The sequence below is a fragment of the Pterocles gutturalis genome, unplaced genomic scaffold (genome assembly GCF_000699245.1).
Source record: "Pterocles gutturalis isolate BGI_N339 unplaced genomic scaffold, ASM69924v1 scaffold31175, whole genome shotgun sequence".
Classification (NCBI taxonomy): domain Eukaryota; kingdom Metazoa; phylum Chordata; class Aves; order Pterocliformes; family Pteroclidae; genus Pterocles; species Pterocles gutturalis.
The window spans coordinates 27,831-45,148 of record NW_010142326.1 but is presented as its reverse complement, the minus strand read 5'-3'; the positions used below and the strand labels follow the sequence as shown (position 1 = coordinate 45,148).

The 17,318-nt window shown below is 35.6% G+C and overlaps 1 protein-coding gene across 1 annotated transcript; it reads right to left on the bottom strand.

Annotated features, from left to right (window-relative positions):
* Positions 1-13,858: 13,858 nt before the first annotated feature.
* Positions 13,859-15,124, bottom strand: RASSF9 (Ras association (RalGDS/AF-6) domain family (N-terminal) member 9). The gene has a single exon (XM_010084318.1). The coding sequence runs from the start codon at positions 15,113-15,115 to the stop codon at positions 13,859-13,861; it is 1,257 nt and encodes a 418-aa protein (XP_010082620.1). The 5' UTR covers positions 15,116-15,124.
* Positions 15,125-17,318: the final 2,194 nt, after the last annotated feature.

Here is a 17,318-nt window from a genome sequence, read left to right as displayed (position 1 = left end):
AAGACTCAGCTCTCTTAACAGGCACTTGAACAACGTGGCTTTACTCTTCAAGTAGTATATGCAAAGGACAGTTTTCAGAACATATCCTCTAGGGTCACTGCTTCAACAGAGACAAGTCATGGTCACAGGTGGCAATAACACTAGTCACTTTGTCTCTTGGTTTTGCTTAGGAAATATTTCAAGGTGTGGTCCTATGGTGATAACAAAAGCCATGAGATTCTATTATATTTGGTAGTGATGGTCCACACTATGTCATTTGTTGCCACAGCAGGAACCTCCTATGACCCAGATGATATATCATATGGTAGAAAATTCAAAGTGAATTCAACGTGCTATTCCAAACTCATACACTTTGCAGGGTGAAACTAAGCAGTTCCACAAATATAATAAAGAAGCTGTTGTATAACTTCGCAAAAACACTGCTATTGTTTTTGGGAAACAAAATACTGAAAAACTTTGTGCAATAGGGCCTTCAACATGAGGAAGCAATGATCTGCTGTAAAGCTGATGGTTGCTTTATTCCATACTTAATCAATACTCAGTGCACAGCTTTCCTGGTGCCCATGAACAGCTGTGGTGCAGGTACTAGACTCCATGCACAGAGAAACATCAGTCGGAGCCCTAGAAGGAAACTGGACAAGAGAGTCTATCTTCTTACTCAGAATGAGAGCCACTGCTACCCACATCACACAGAAGCCTCACTCACAGTTTCACAGCCTTTTGTGAGCTGGGAGCCCATTCTTAAAGAAATAAATCCACATGCAGCATATTTATTCTCCTTTCCTCTCCCACATCTTAGTCCTAACAGGAGAGTATGGAGCCAATTTCACTCTTGGTGCATCTTCCCTCTTCTTCTCATTTCTTCTTTGCAGTTCAAAATCCACTCCCAACAGAAGAGTCCAAGAGAAGCCTACTCTGCTGGATGTCTGGATTATAACTGATCCAGATTTTGTAACATAAACCTTTGCACAGTACCTTGTTATTAAGCAATTTCCTTTGAAGAGATGAGATGAGCATGTCTAAAGTGGGTAGCAGTTGAAGAGGTTAGACAGACTTTAAACGGAGTATTTTTCAGTACATTTTTACTTCTCACCCTTGTGAAATGTTTTTAGAAATCTGCATTGCCGTGACCAGTTTTGAATAGTTATTCCAGGACCAGTTTTCTCTCCAGCACTTCCTCCCTTTGATATATAAAATACCTTATGCTCCTTAATTCTTTTGCCTGGAAGCAATAGTTTGCTATGAATGATTTCACTGTCAATGTTCCTGCAAAATTTTACACTTCTAAGTCACATGCAAATTTTCTGACATTTATTAAAAAAACAACAGTCTATGCAAATATAAGGAAGTAATTATTAAAAAAAAATATCGAAAAAAGAGAAAAGTCACCAGCATTTTCTGTTTGTAGCAAAAGGTCCATAATATAGGCCTGCGAATGTCACAATTTCATAAATTACTTGCTCTGGACTACTATCATCCTAAACTGGGAGAGCATTGTGTTGCATCCTGCACAAACACATGATGCTTTCATACAGAATAACAGAGAAATTGCTTCTTGATGCTTGTAGCATCATATATAGCATTCATCGTGACTGCATTTGCTCTGAAATTGCTTTAAGATGCAGCATAACCTTTGTTGAAGATTCAGCCCTCCCTATTTGAGAACTAAGTGTATCAAGTTCCCTGCCAGCTATGTGAAGCCAGATCACTGTTTCCACCTTGACAACCCTTGAGCAATTCTTCCTTTTTTTCAATGTCTCATGGCTTTTGCAGACCTCCTGGTACAGTTTCCAAGTATATCTAGGCTTTGAGAGACTACCAAAACAGCTATTCCAGTTCTTCTTTTGTTCTCTACTTGTTTATTCTCAAGAATATTGTATCATTTGCCAAGTTAGGTGAGCAAAGGTGTATTTAACTTACTAGTGAGGAAAGTCATGCAACTCCATGTGAAATAGCTGTTCCTTTAAGGAACAAATTGAGCTTAAATTGCAGATGTTCTTATGCTTTCGCATGTAATTTGCTGCTCAGCATGGGTGTGTATATTCAGAGATCCACACAGTTTTGCAGGGAAGCAGGCTGTTTTCAAATAACTTTATTTAATAAAAGGCTATTTGAAAAAATTACTTTCCAGAGGCTGCTATCAAAAACCACATTTGCACCAATAGTCTGTCAACTTTGTTATATAGTAAATTACCCAGTTCCCACTACAACAGATGGAGTGCAGCAGTTAGATAATGTCTCGTATAGGACCATCTGAATTTTATTAGCTGGTGCCTTTGCTGAAACTAAAGCTGAAGAATGCACAGGAGCCTTTCTACTTAGTGTGATCTCACATCTTAAATGAGATCTTCATTTTACTTTTTGCCCATCAGGGTAAATGCAATTATACTGAAAACGTCTTGTAATGAACTGCCATTGCAGTGAATACTTCCACTGAATAGTGTATTGGACCCTTAACAACACATGATGAATTTTGTTTCAGTGCACAGACATCAACACAAGTTATACATCAAGAAGTGTTTACTAAATCCTGCTGTCCCGTTGAAGTTCTGCTGATAATTTAAAGATAGGTAGATTCTGCTAACACCTGTTTCTTGAGCTTAATACAGTGGTACTGTAATGGAAAAGATTTTGGTTTGTTTTGCCTCACTTTACATTTTTTAACTAAAGGTTTTTTGCTTTTAATATAGATATTAAAATTGTCAGTAGAGAAGACCAAGAAATTGAGATCAGGTTTTGATACTAAATGAGTTTAAGCTAAACCACTACTAGAGAAATAATTTTCATAAAATGCTTTGCACACTATGAATGAGGAACACCATGCAGGACAGAATTTTTTGTTAAAATTTTGAAAGAGAGATTGATACTTCTCAATCCGTTCCTTTTATTGACTAACTTGCTTTGCCTGTAATATCTTAAAGCATGATTTTGGGAATGTTCGAATTCCATGCTTTTGTGAAGGGAGGTTATCAAACACCCCAGATTTCTCATCCTTTATCACTTTTTCGAGTTTTTGACTATACCCAGCCATTAGGTCAGATATCTTATTTATTAGGTGTTTTAGTCTGACACTTTTCTTATCATGGATGAGTTTTCAGATGTTATTCTTCTGAAATATACCTCAGATGCCTTTCCAGCCATGACCAGTTTGTGATGTAGAGATAGCTGGAATGAAAGGGAGAAGGGATGGGAGAACATTTTTCATCCAGTTTTCTAGGGTGAGGTCATCTGAAGGGTCCATTGTATATAAACTTCTGGTAACGTTCTGAAAAATATTAAAACCTCTTTTTCCCTTCCTGGCACAAGGTTTCTTCTTTCTGTGTGAGCTCAAGAGAGCAGATCAACAGTTTGTGATTTAAAAGACTATATGTAAATACCAAGCTCTATGACACTGTGTTCTCATGTTTTTGACATCTGTTCCAAGTACATGTAATGTACCTCTTTTTCCTTGATTTACAAACAACTTCTGAGAATTTACTAAGCTATGTAACTGGCAGTGCAAGTCTAACGTAATTACAGCACTTCTGCTTGTGTGCTTCATGATTTAGAGTGAATATATAAACAAAAAATAATTTAGAAGTCATCTTTGCAGCTATAGATTTATAGGAATAGGTTAAAGTGACTTGACTGTGATTACATGAAAGTTTAAATAGCCTAAAGAAGCTCTGATTTTAACCCTAATGAAGTAAGACCAAGATACATTTTTGAAATTTTACTTCATACGCTCACATGCAGCAGAACTGTCCCAAGTCTAGACTGAACAGTGAATGGAAAATTAAGAATGAAAGTTGAATTGTCTTGGAAATTTACAATTCAGCCTAAAAGGGATGTGGTATACAGCTAAAAGCTAAAGCAGAAAACAGAACTAATACATTTAGGCTATGGTATTTCCCTTTTCTGTCTTTTGCACTGGTGAAGAAAAGAGTCAGAAATTGCTTCCCCTCTTTTATTTTAAATGGCAAATTATTTTCCCTTTGCATTCATCCATTCTCCCTATCTTCTTTTCACTTGTCAGGCATTGCACACAAAGTACTCCCACTCTTTGAGCCCTATGTTGTATTACAGCTACGGCCTGAGGAAGTAGGAAAGATTTACTGTGTGCCAGGGCTTTGTCGGTCTAGTTCCTCAGGACTTTTCTGCTTCTCTTCCTCCAGTGAAGTGCTCCATGGTGTGAGACAGGATGGCAGAAACTAGATAAGATGGAAAGTCTTAGTATTAGTAGCATGATAGATCCACACATAATTCTGTTTATTCCCTGGCTCTGACAGAAACTTCACAACTTTGAGTGACTCAGCCATTCTGAGCCTAGTTTCTCACATGTAAGAAGACACTATTCCTTTGTCTGCTCAGACAGTCATTGCACAGGCAGGTAAAACTCTACATGGCTTGACATGAGAGATGTATACTGTGGAGGTGTAGGCAATATTTCTTTCAACTGCCAAAAGGGAAAGTAGTAGAGAACTTACAGCTTGCTTTTTTGTGTGCATGAAATATTCAGTTAGGCTGTGACTACAACCAAGTCTGGGGACACAACAACTCCAGGACAATTGTATTTGCCCTTTCTGGAAACAGTGGTGCTTTATTATAGAGAAAACATTTTAGGTCAGTGTTTCAGCCCTTTGCTTTCCCTTCATCATTTTCTGACAATGTTTTTTTTTCTGAGCAGCTGTAAATTTTAAGGGCAGATTTTAAGACATAAGGATCATCTGGTTTGATCTTTGCCTAACACAGGCCATAAAATTTCACCAATAATTCTTGTAGTGGAACATACCATCTTCCCCTAAAATGTAAGTGAATACTGTCAAGCCCAATAACTTGCGGTTTACTAGAGCATAAAAACATCCTATCTCAATTTAAGGAATCCTGCAGATGATTAATTTCCTTCTTCCTTGGCAATGGATGATTACTATCACTGCAGAACATTTGTTTCTAATTTTCATTCTGAACCAGAAACAAATACAGGGCTGCCATATGATACAGGTGGGTATGGCTTGAGTCTGTCACACCCACAACAAGGGACAAAATATTCTACTTTATATCTGCACATATGTCCTTGCTCTGCTGGCCTTTTATAACCACGTTTTAAGGGTTTTACATTATGGTTGGCTCCAATTCAACCCTTACTGTACTTTTATCCTATTTCATGCTAAACCACACTTAAATTCATTCCTCTCTAAGGCCTCTCAAAAGCTGTCCCAAGCCACAGAAAAGAGAAGGCAGGAATTACGTGGTATGTCATAGGACGTAACAGACAGTGGATTGTGTGATGATGGTGCTTCTTATTCATACAAGATTATGAGTTAGGAGAAAAACTATGGTAGCACAATTCAGTTGTGAGACTCAGAATTATCTGCCTTGTGAGCCAAGCATCTGCCAAGCATAAACTTACCAACTCCTGCATAAATCATGCTGGGACCTCAACCACCAGATGTGACAGGTCATATCTTAGCCTGCCTGACTGCATCAGGAGCATGTGATCGTGGAGCATCAGCACAGTGAATGCCAGAAATACTAGTGTTTTAACAGGAATATTTGAAATAGGATGAAGACACATACTAGTGCATAAGTCATAAGAAGTCCATTCCGGGCCTATTTTCATACTCTTTTGATTTTTTTAAAAAAAAGAACTAAAACCCCAAACTCTCCCATAATGCAATCCTGCAGATAGAGTTTCCTTATGCTCTTTATGTGTCAGTAATTTCCATTCTCAGTGTCAATCTGTTCTGCACTTGCCAAAATCATGTATTTGCCTTATAAATACAATTTTTAAATTATTGATAAAAACTCTATCTCAGTAGTGTAGTAGGTGCACTAACAAAATGAAACACTTAAAGCTGTGTTCACTGTGGGTCAAAATGCTATATGGAGAGTGTCATAGTCTAAAAAACAAGGAAAAACAAATGTCCGTTAACAAAGTATAGATACAAATAAACTGTAAGGTTATTACTTACCAACATAAAAGATTAGTTAATCCAGTTGTGTATAAATAAACAGTATATCTTAAAAAAGACAACGGAAATAGTGTAGAGAATGCTACAAAACTGTGGAAAATTAACTGGTAATCACAACAAAATGTCATTTCACACAGAAATATAAGGATATTAATCTACTTTTAGAAAACAAACGAGAGTATTGTTTCCTTCTTTTATTCCACTGAGTTTACTTATAGCATAAATTTGAACTAATGTATCACTCATTCAATATAAGATAGAGTGTAACATACTTCTGAGGAAAATCCTATAGTTTTTGTGCACATTTTATGGGAGAATCCAATTTCTCAGATGCCAGATGTCAGGATGCTATCTTGATGGATGCTTTTCTTACATCCTATGCTGAGGTTATGTTGTGGTTCAGTAAATTCAGGTCTGAATATTTTTTGAGACAAATCTGTGCTTTAAAACTACAGTTTTACCAACACAAGAATCAAAAGACATTATCAAGACCTCCTGGCCATGAATTTAGCTTAAAGATCTAAAAATATGTTGGTCTTGAACTAGCTTCTTGTGTTTGAGCAAAAATTACATGTGGATCATTTTCCAGGCAGTCTTCTGCAAATATAGAAGAGGAAGTTTATTCCCCTCTCCTCTGCTAATGAAAGCAGTGTTCCACTTAATCACAAAATTCAGTAAATTAGTTTATCAAGAAATTACAGTTCACAAAGCACTCTCTTGTCATCTTCAAGATGCAGTCATAGAACACTGGTGTTACAGTATTACAGCAGATTCTATGAGACGGCTTGACTTCCACTCCATAGTCATATATAAACAAGCTTTCTCTCATGAATCTTGTGGAATTTTACAGCAATGAAACAGTTACACAAGCACAGGAGTTGGCCTTTCTTTAAATGCCTATGTTGCATAGCTCAAATATTGACTTAACTACAAACTCTCTCAGCCTGTAATTTTAGACATTAAAACCAAATATATGAAATATGCCTTGGAAAAGAATGCTGAAAGCAGCAATAGTACACAAGTGACTAACTGTACGAAAAGGAACAGTACATTTTTTTTTCAGAACACTTGGTCTAAAATTTGTTTATATCATTCCATGTTTGCAAAGAAGAGAAAAGAAAAACAACTAAAAATCAGCTTGTTAAGACAAAGTCCTTCCCAAAGAAAGAGAGGGTTCAAATTTACAGAATAAAATTGTTTGCACAGTAAAATAATCATCCAGATGGAAAAAATAAGCAACCCTGAAAATGGTAAATGTTAAGAGGAAGACTATGCCTCTTGGGGTCATCACCAGTAAGAGTTTCATAACAACTGTTTCAAGCTCTCAGCTTTAAACATACCAGAACAGTTTTGTGAACATTAGCTAATCCATGTATTGCTAATCTATTATTCTAGAAATGTGTGACTGTGCAATGCAGTCCCAGGTTTATGATTGACCTGGCCCTGTTTGACATGAAAATACCAGAAAAGAAATACCAGTTCAGCATTTTTCCATATAACTCCTCTGCTGTCATAATTCAGTGCAACTATAAATAATATAGGAAATATTTTAATCAAGACATTCCTATGTTACATAAAAGTGTCTTATGAACCACTTAAATTTTTTCATACATAAAGAAGAGCAAAAGTAAGGGCAATTTACTATATGCAAACTATTAAGGGGTTCATCAACTTGATGAGCTGAGATTCAAGCAGTAACCTCCTTCCCCAAGAAAGTATGTATATCTATTTTATGAATATTTAAGCAAAATAAAAAAAGGAAGCAGCAGATACTTAATCTTCAGTTTAAAACAAATCCGTGCACTCAGAAATTAGAACTTGAAATATAGTTGAACTAAAGCAAAATAGGAATTAATATAAAACAGCACAATATTTGATGTTCAAATAAATTAAAAATAAAATCTGATATAACCACTGAATAAGTCAAATAAGTGCAGATATTAACATAATAGAAGCTGCATGGAGATGCAAATACATAAGACTGGTAATTATTTAGGTAAAGTACGGAGATGACTCAAATCAGAATTGAGGAAAACAGTCAAATAAGCTTTACATTCACACAGTCTGTGGCAACCTGCAAAAGAATTAACATTAACATGAACACTGTATATTTTTCTGTCACCACAGTCTGATACAAAAGGAGTCCACACTACTTCCAGGTCATGAATGAAAAATGCTCTCCAAATCAAAAGGTTCTTCTCTATGCCTAGTGAAGAAAACTCTGAATACAGATAGAAAGGAATTAACAGCTATTTCCTCATGCAAGTAATTCCCTCTTTCCCCCTATAACAGAGTTGCTGACATGTAGTATATTCTCAGGCATGCACTGGTAAAGTGCTCAGATACTTTTGTGTCTTGTATACTCCTCTAACGCTTCGCATTGTGGAACAACGTAGATTTTTTCTATCACAGTAAGTAACTGCACGGCTTTCTCCATAGTTAATGTTATACGAGCTATCCAACCTTGATGCTTTGTATGATTAAATTGAACCTCCAGCTGACAGGGAACATTTCATACTAGCTGGGCTTTTACTTTATGCTAACTGGATCCTAGTAAGATGATCCTTGTATTGTTCTTAACAAAATAATTCCTCTCTCCCCAGAAAGAACTATTTCCTGAAAAATGGATGTCAGTGAACAGATTGAACATCATAAATTAAGTTTTCAAATATTCAGATGAATTAAAATCTCAACCAACAGGCTAATCAAGCAAAATATACATCTAGTTCATTGCATAAGCAAAAACCTGCATTTACATGCACAAAGATGACATTTTCCCACCCTTATGTGGGATTCAGCTGACAAAGCTAGTACATATTTTTCAAAATGGAATGATCATTTTGGTTTTGAGTGAATTATTGATGTGAAGTTCCTCAAATTCCAGATGAATAAGATAGAAAACTGGCATGAATTCCAGTTAGATTTGAAGTTTTGGATTTTATTTTTTAACACCTGAAAAACAAGTGTAGCATAAAATGTAAGCACTTAATTCATAATTCAGAAAAACAGAAATATTGCCCAAATGTAAGTATAGGTTCTTATTTCAGAATGTTTCCTGAATTAAAAGTGAAAGATTACAAAACATTATAAACAGCTCTCATTGAAATGAATGACTGGATTCCAGTTGCACTCGATCTGTCACAAATCTGATTCCAGAAAATCAGGCTGCAGTCATCTGTCTGAAAAGTTACATTTGCTGGAAGGCATATTAACTAAATATTAGAATCTGTTAAGTATTGGAAAGAAAATATTGATGGCTGTATTTTATATACCGTCATTCCTCTCTTTGGAAGACAATAACTTCAGTCACGGAAAATTTCGTTTGAGAAAGGACTATGAGATTTTGATACAGTATCGTATATTCTGAGTTGCTTGTTAAACTGAAAAAAAAACAACAACAAACTTTGGAATGAGACATTACATTTTGCAGAACACTGTCACAAAGGCAGTGTAATATTAAAAAGCCTCTATACTCATTTAAACACATTTCAGGAAAAAAACAATGGTTTTAATACATGGGAAAAATGCTTATCATATGGACACTGGAAATGCAGTCACATTTGTTTTGAAGTATGTTTATGTTGTCGGAGCCTTGGGAAAGATAGCAAGCAACAATTTATTTTTGGAAGTTATAAAATGTCAAATAATCTAGTTGTCTTTTAAATGCTGTAGTAAAAGACACAGAAGGATAAACACTACAGCTCTAAGGAAAAGGAAAATATTGTGTATGTAACTATTATGAGCAAGCTATGAGCATGCTAGAAAAGAGTCATTTATGTTCAAGCTAACTAAACTGGCAAGACAGGAAAAGATGGTCTAAGGTAGGTTTAGAAAAAAGCCCTTTGGTTTAGACACTTCTGTTCTTAAGTGTGTGTTCCACCTGCACTGTTAATGAAAATGTTTATCATTACCAAAGATATTTTATTACAAAACCAGCATTTCATGAGATGAGAATGGAAAATAAGTTTGGGGGTTTTTCAACAGAATGAACAGTCACAAGAAAAAAAAAAAAATTAGCAAGGAATGCTCATTATATTATTAAAGAAAATATAATATGCATCAGACACAAAATAATTCAAATTACTATTTGCTTAAATTTAGATATATCAGTACTTTGCCAAATTAGGTTCACAGATCTAGATCTTCATCCAAAGTGATGAAAACAATTAGGCAATCAGAAGTAGAAATTATATGATTTTGTAATAATGATTTGCAACATTACTTCTATTTATGTCTATACACAGTTGGAAACATGCAGACACTAACAAATGATGATTCTGGGTGGAAATGTAAAGCCTATAAATCTTAGCAGCCTAAAGCTGCAACTTGAAGCTCTCACGTCTGTGAATTTTAATCTGTCAGTATCATATAATTGAATACCTTTTGTTAGCAATTTGTATGTATGTATGGAGCACAAGACAGCCAGTAGAACAATCCTTGAATGCACAATCTGAAGACAAATATAAAAGTTTGAAGTAAGTTCTTGGGGGATTGCTCAGTTTTTCAGGGGGAAAAAAAAAAAAAAAAAAAAAAGCAATAATTCTGCAATTACACGGTAATATTGAAGAATATAAATGGATGATGAATACTGTAAATTTGTATTTAACGATTAATTATGTTTTACATTTGAGAGAGTCATCAAGGAACTGAGGCAGGTAATTAAATTGGCTCATCTGCTTTCATCAAACTTGTAAAAGTACATAATAAAGTCAGGCAGAAACATGAGATTGGGGTATACACTGTGTCCCCTGGAAATTGTTTGAGTTATATTGGTTATAAATATATATATGTGAAACTATCTACGTATGTAGGATACAAAGAACTTTGTATTAGGCAAGTCCATTCATTTCAGTGCTGTTAGTCTGGATGACAGTCACTGAAAATCTCTGCCCAGATTCATACTGGGGACTAACCTATCCCACAGCAAAACAGTCACGATACAGGCTGAGACTGGCAACTACTCACCACAATACTCCTCTCACTCTGAAGAAATAACTGTCTTTCTGTCAAAAACCTGTTGTAGAGACGAGAGTAATGGACTGAATTTATTTTCATTTCACTTTGACAATTCACATTTCCACTACCTGTGAAGAATTTTTCTCTCCTCTTATGCAGGACCTTTTTGATATTCCTCTTTGTCAGTAAGTATAACATAGTCCATGCAAAATTTTATAAAATAAAACAAAAATGTGAAGATGGAGAGGGAATTGGCTTAAGAGAATGACAGGAAATTTCGTTGTGCATCTTCTTACGGGAATTAAAAAAAACCCAAATCATAGATAGTTGAGACAAAGGAAGAATGTTAAGTAAGGAGCATAAGGGTTCACAAGGTATATTTCTAGCATCCTAAAACCAGGTCAAACAATGTTTTTCACATATGTGAAAAATACAGAGGCAGATAAACAGCAAAGAGTGCACACAGACTTTAATCATCTCGTACATTCATCTAAATTCTGAAAGAAACAAGTTTGTTTGAGATATCAAAGTACAAGCTTGAAGTATAAGCTTCAAAACACTGGATTTTTTTATTTTATTTTATTTTTTTAAGAAATACTCTCTCCCAACTTATTTTTCCTATTTTCTTCTTAAAACACAGTAATACTCTTAAGATCTACATGTTGCAGGGGATGTACAATCAAGCACATAGTGTGGATAAAGATCAGTTCTGAGGACCAGTACAAATTCCTATGAGTGAAACAAATCTGATAGAGTATGAGTGGAAACTAATTCCTGCATGGGCTTTCTACTAGCCTGCACAGCTCTGAATATTATTGTGTTTGAATTCTTTACCATCTATGTATTTATATTAAAAAAACACCTCATTAGAAATAAGTGTTAGCTAAATTCACAAGAACTCGGAACACATTAGCTTAGTCTCAACATTCAGAACTCTGTGCTTACTACTTGGCAGAGTGACACCACAGAGTTCAAAAGATGCTGAGTTGCGTTAATAAATTATTACAAAGATAATATATTTGATACATGTGTTTCCATCAGAAGCTGATGAGTCTAAATATAACATATTATTATTAAAGTATTCAAATAACATTGTATGACAAGAACACAACACAAAATATATTAAGGCAACTAGCACACTTTCCTGGAACAGAAACTATGCATAATATCCAGGATTTAAAAAACCTTTTAAAAAACCCCACAAAAATTGCCCTTTTAGAAAAGGCTCTCTTTTACCTTTTTTTTCCTTTTTCTTTCTTTTTTTTTTTTTTTTTTTTTTTTTTCTTTCCTGCATCAAGTATGTGCTAATCAGCAGTCCTCACACTGTGGTCATTTTAGAAAACAGTTGGTTGACAGACATTGAAAAGAAGAAAAATACAAAAAAGGAAAGCAGTGTATCTGAAAGTATTTTACACTTATACCATCTAGGTACTGTCCATTCATTTACTGTGTAGGCTTTTAGTTCCAGGATGTATTTAGCTGGAGCTAAACTTTGTTTAGAAACACTGTAACTATTTCTCCATACAATTCATTTAATCAAAAGTGTTAAACACATTGATCCACAAGATACAAACATGGCAACCCAGAAATTACTCATGTTTTCTCTGCTAGCAGAGTTTCTAGCTCAGAGTTAGAAATCTTGTTTGGTAACTGAGAAGAACACCTCAGTTGTACACCTTTGCTTTGGATTCAAGCTACGCACTAGAGGAGGATTTGAGATCAATGACTTACATCCTAAGTGAAATAATTTGACTTAACTACATAGCTGCAAAATTCTCATGTTTTGCATTCCTTCTTTTTTTTTTTTTTTTTTTCCCCTGGGGCTCAATGTTTAACTAGCTATATAAGGTGGATCAGCTTCAGCTGTATCTAAAAGTCTTCACTGAGAAAGTAGGGTTTACAGGTCCGTATCCCTGCTCCAAAACAGCATGACATGGGATTTGACAACCTACCTGCTATTTGAAAATGGTAACTATCTGGCTCTTGGGAAACAATGTCTAGCGAAAGCCAAAAATGTTTAGTTCCTGCCTGTCCTTCTGCTCTGTTTTATTTGGTAGTCAGGATCCAAGGAGGTCTAAGACACTGGATCTGACTGGTGAGATAGGCAGGACAAAGCCTTGCTGAAAATGCCCCTGGGGTTAGGTGTGAGCTTGGGATTTGAGTGTCTCGCACAAGCAGGACGTAGGCAGTTCTGACATGCCTGCTGGCAGAAACTATGTGGACTTAAGCATCACTGGGGCACCTACAGGGTAACAGCAGATAAGTAGAGGTGTTAAGGATCTTAGCTGCTAGAAGAGAATGGAAATTAAAAATATACGTGTGTACAGTTAATTTTTTTTAAATGAGATGTAGGTGGTTTTGAAAATATTCTGATAACTCAAAACTAAATTTAAATATACAGCAAAAATGCAATTGCTTTTTTTGTTCTACAATATCATAAAAACTATTTTTTAACAGATTACATGCTCGATTATATATTCCTTTACAGTAGCTTCATGGCAGAGAAACTCCAGATGAATAAAGCTAATGTAACAGAGCAGAAAATCAAGCCCTCTGTCTAGTTTGGTCTAATCTCTAATTCACATTCCTAAAAAGCTAGAGATATGCAGAAGTGGGCCTAAAGATTAGGAGATATCAAATCTCCAGACTTCTGGTCCAAGCCAGTCAGAATGCTCCTGTTTCACTGAGTATTAATATTACAAGGTCTAAACAGTCTGTCCTGATTCAGCAAAGCCAACAACCTTGCACCTATTAGCAGTTAGCCCATGAGACTGACCATGCATTTAAGCACAAGTATGCTATTAAGCACATAAATAGACGCTGGTTACTTTGTAAAGCGGTGCCACATTTTTAACATCTTGAAGGGCTAAACTCTCAAGCAAACAATGTTTACGAATTCTTATAAATATCCTCCAAAATATGACTTTTGATAAATGTGTGACTGTTTTCAATTATGTTGACAACAGTACTGTGTCCCCTGAAGTTATCTCAGAGTCCTGACTGTGTGTAGAGCTGATTCCAGTGTCAGAGTCTGTATCATTTATGTCCAGATTAGTCACTCTATGAACAAAGTCAGGAGCAACGCTGTTAGTGGAGTTGCCACTGCCCTTGGATGGCTCTTCATTTGATGGAAGCCTAATTTCAATGTTGTCTTTAACATGTAGCAAATTAAATTCCTCTGTAAGAAGTTCGTATTCTTTTTCCTTCTTTTGAAGCAGTGAGTCCCTGTATGTAAGTTCTTTCTGAATGCAGCTCAGGTATGAGTTGATTCTCAGACCATCTTTCATACTCTTTTCCAGCTCACATTTTACACTTTCCAAATTCGAATTTTCCAGTTCGGCATCAGCAGCTCCTTCTGGGTGAACATCATCTCCATTTTTTTCTGTGCATATACCATGTACTTCTCTTTCAATTTCAGCACACAGCTTCTCTATTAATTGTTTGTGATGTTTCAGTCTCTCTTCAACCTGTAATATTCCCTCACTTTTGCTCAAATAGTCATGCATCTCTTTTTGGTCATCTAGTCTACTCCCTTGCTGCTCAGCCTCACTTGGATTGACCATTAAATAGGAGTCCTGCACATAATTTTCTCCATCATTGGCCACACGATCTAGATGGAATTTTGCTTCACATTTTTCAATTTCCATATCTAGTTCCTTCATTCTAAGGACTTGCTGATGAATGGTATGATCTTGAGAAATTATCAGATGAATCAGTGTCTCCATATTATCTCTCTCTTGCTGAACACTGTCCTGTTTAAGTTTGGCCAGTTTCCGGAAAGTCTTCCTGACAATTTTCTTTTGTTTGTCTATTGGCAACATCTTCATGTAATTTGCGGGACTGAGGTCCCACTGTTTTTCTACATTTTGTACTACCTTAGCTTCAGCTGTCTTCCACAATGGAAATGAGAGGAAAGCATCTGACTTCACCAAGACAAAGTGCAAATTAGACTGCTCTTCCCCCCAGGCCTTCCAAAGTCTCAGGATCCTTGTCAAGGGAGGAAGTACTCTTTCCGAGCCTCTCCATTTTTCTACAATGCAGTAATCACTAGGTTTTCCAAAAAGGACCTTTTTCTCTCCAAATGTTGCCTGATGTTCCTCAAGCAGCGCTTCAATCACTTCTGCACAAGTTGTGCGCTTTGTCAGGCCACATACAATCTTCTCTTCCTGGCACACCCAAACGACAATCTCTCTTTCATTTGAAGCCATGTCCTTGTTGGGAGACCTGGAAAACAAGAGGCCAAATATAAATCACATATCAATGACAAAGACTGTATGAATAATAACTATAATTCTGATATGACAACCACATTGAAAAATTACCCTAATATTGTACAAGACAATATACTTGTTTAAATTACGTGAAGAAATACCCTTTGGATTAAGTAACAGAAAAACACACTCATTTCACCTACTGCTTTAATATTATTACTAGTCCAGCTGAATGTGACTCTCACACAAAATGTCTTGTTTCAAAATTAGGTTTTGTACACATAATAAGAGTGTATTAACAATAAATGATAAAGTTTGGCACTCTCTATTACATTTCCAGACTATCCTAGGATAAGATAACTTTAAGATCTGCATGTCTCTTTTCATCACACAGACATTGCGCAAACTTGTGTAAGTTCTTAATATCACCAACACTTTTGAAAGGAAGAATTATGCTTCCAAATATGCACTGAACATAGATGGACTGAGAAAAGATGATTGAACACCACCTAGGTTAAAAGAATTTGATGAAAGGAAAAACTTGTAGCTCCTTTGCCACTCCTGCACCCACACAAGCATAAACACCATTGTTTTCCACTGTGATTTTTCACTAACAAGTCTCAGGAAATTTGTTACTTTTTCTAACTGAATACCAGTGAGCTGTGAGAGAATATCAACCGTGAGAGAGTATAGGTCTGTATTTTATAACCTTTTAAATGATACAGAAATGCCAGAAAAGGTAAAACGTTTTTATTTATATATTTATTTATTTATATATTTATTCCAGTGAATGTGGTATTAACTCAACATTAGCAGATGGCACCTCCTTATACATTAAGATACATAACTTCAGGTGTCTGAGCTCCCATTATGGCTACCGTAGCTGTCTAATCTATACAGTCAGTGGAGCCTAGAGAGCGACTTGGCTGACCAAATGAAGTTCACTTTACAAGTTGTCCCCATCTGAGCAGCCCTGGGCCTACACTGGTAGAGTGGCCTTGTGGAACTTGTCCAGGACATTCCTGTCCTCTATCCTCCACATGAAGAATTTGCTGCTTGCCCAGACCTAGTGATTTGGACTCTTGCCCAAAACAATAAAACAATAAATTCCCTGAGGAAAAAGACATTTCTTTGGATTTTCTGGTATCTCTTCCAGTTCATTTGAATGAATTTCTCTGACAGAGAAAGCTTGAAAATGAAAATGACAATTCCAACAATATTCTAAGGGCTCAATACTACATTTGTTTCTATCTAGGACTACTTATTCACAGTACTTTTCTAGTCTTTTGAGATGTAGTAGGAACGGAGTTTTACTTGGCTTAATTAGAGTTATACCCTATGATTATTAAAGTAATCTAACTTGTTTCTTTTTCTTAATTACTATACAACATGAGAGGTAAACTGCAATCCAAAAAATTGAACTATCATTGACTCAGCTCTAGGTGCCACTCTGACCAAGAAACAATAATCCTCAAAAGACAGGAGACTGCAAACGAATACTAATAAAACCTACAAGATTGAGTTTATTAGTATCATTGCACAGGAGAGTTCTGTCCAACTACATTGCTCCAGGTCTTGGAACATTCCCCTGTAAAATTTGTGTTTTGGTGGATTACTCTGAGTAATGACATGATTTTCCATCTTCAATAGCTCCCTTTTACAGGGTTTTACAGTAATTATTCTTTAAAACTGGTGTTCAGAAGTTTAATATTGTTTTCATAGACTTTCTCAAAATAGGAAAGTGTATGTCACAGACACAGAAAATGTCAAAACAGCACAAAGAAACTGAAATATACAAGTTTAAATGGAGGGGAGGGAATGAAAGACAATATCAGATTAAATGTTAAGTGTGTCACATGCTAAAAAGTCAGTATCTGTAAGTAGTTTTAGGTTTACAGAATATAGGATGCTATAGAAATATTTTTGTTTGTTGGCAGATTGGTAGTTAAATGAAACATATAAATAGACAATTGCAACATGAGTCATCTGTGACTGTCAAATAACTCAGTATATGTTTTACATTACTGATATTAAAATAAAAAACAGATAAACTACAGTTACATTATATGTTAAGTATCAAATTATGCAAAATGAATTATCAAAAATACAGTGTCTCAAAGAATGTTCACTACTGATACATAAATAATTGCCCTAGACACAGAAGTGTATTACCAGTCATTGAATTTCAATTTATAAAAGT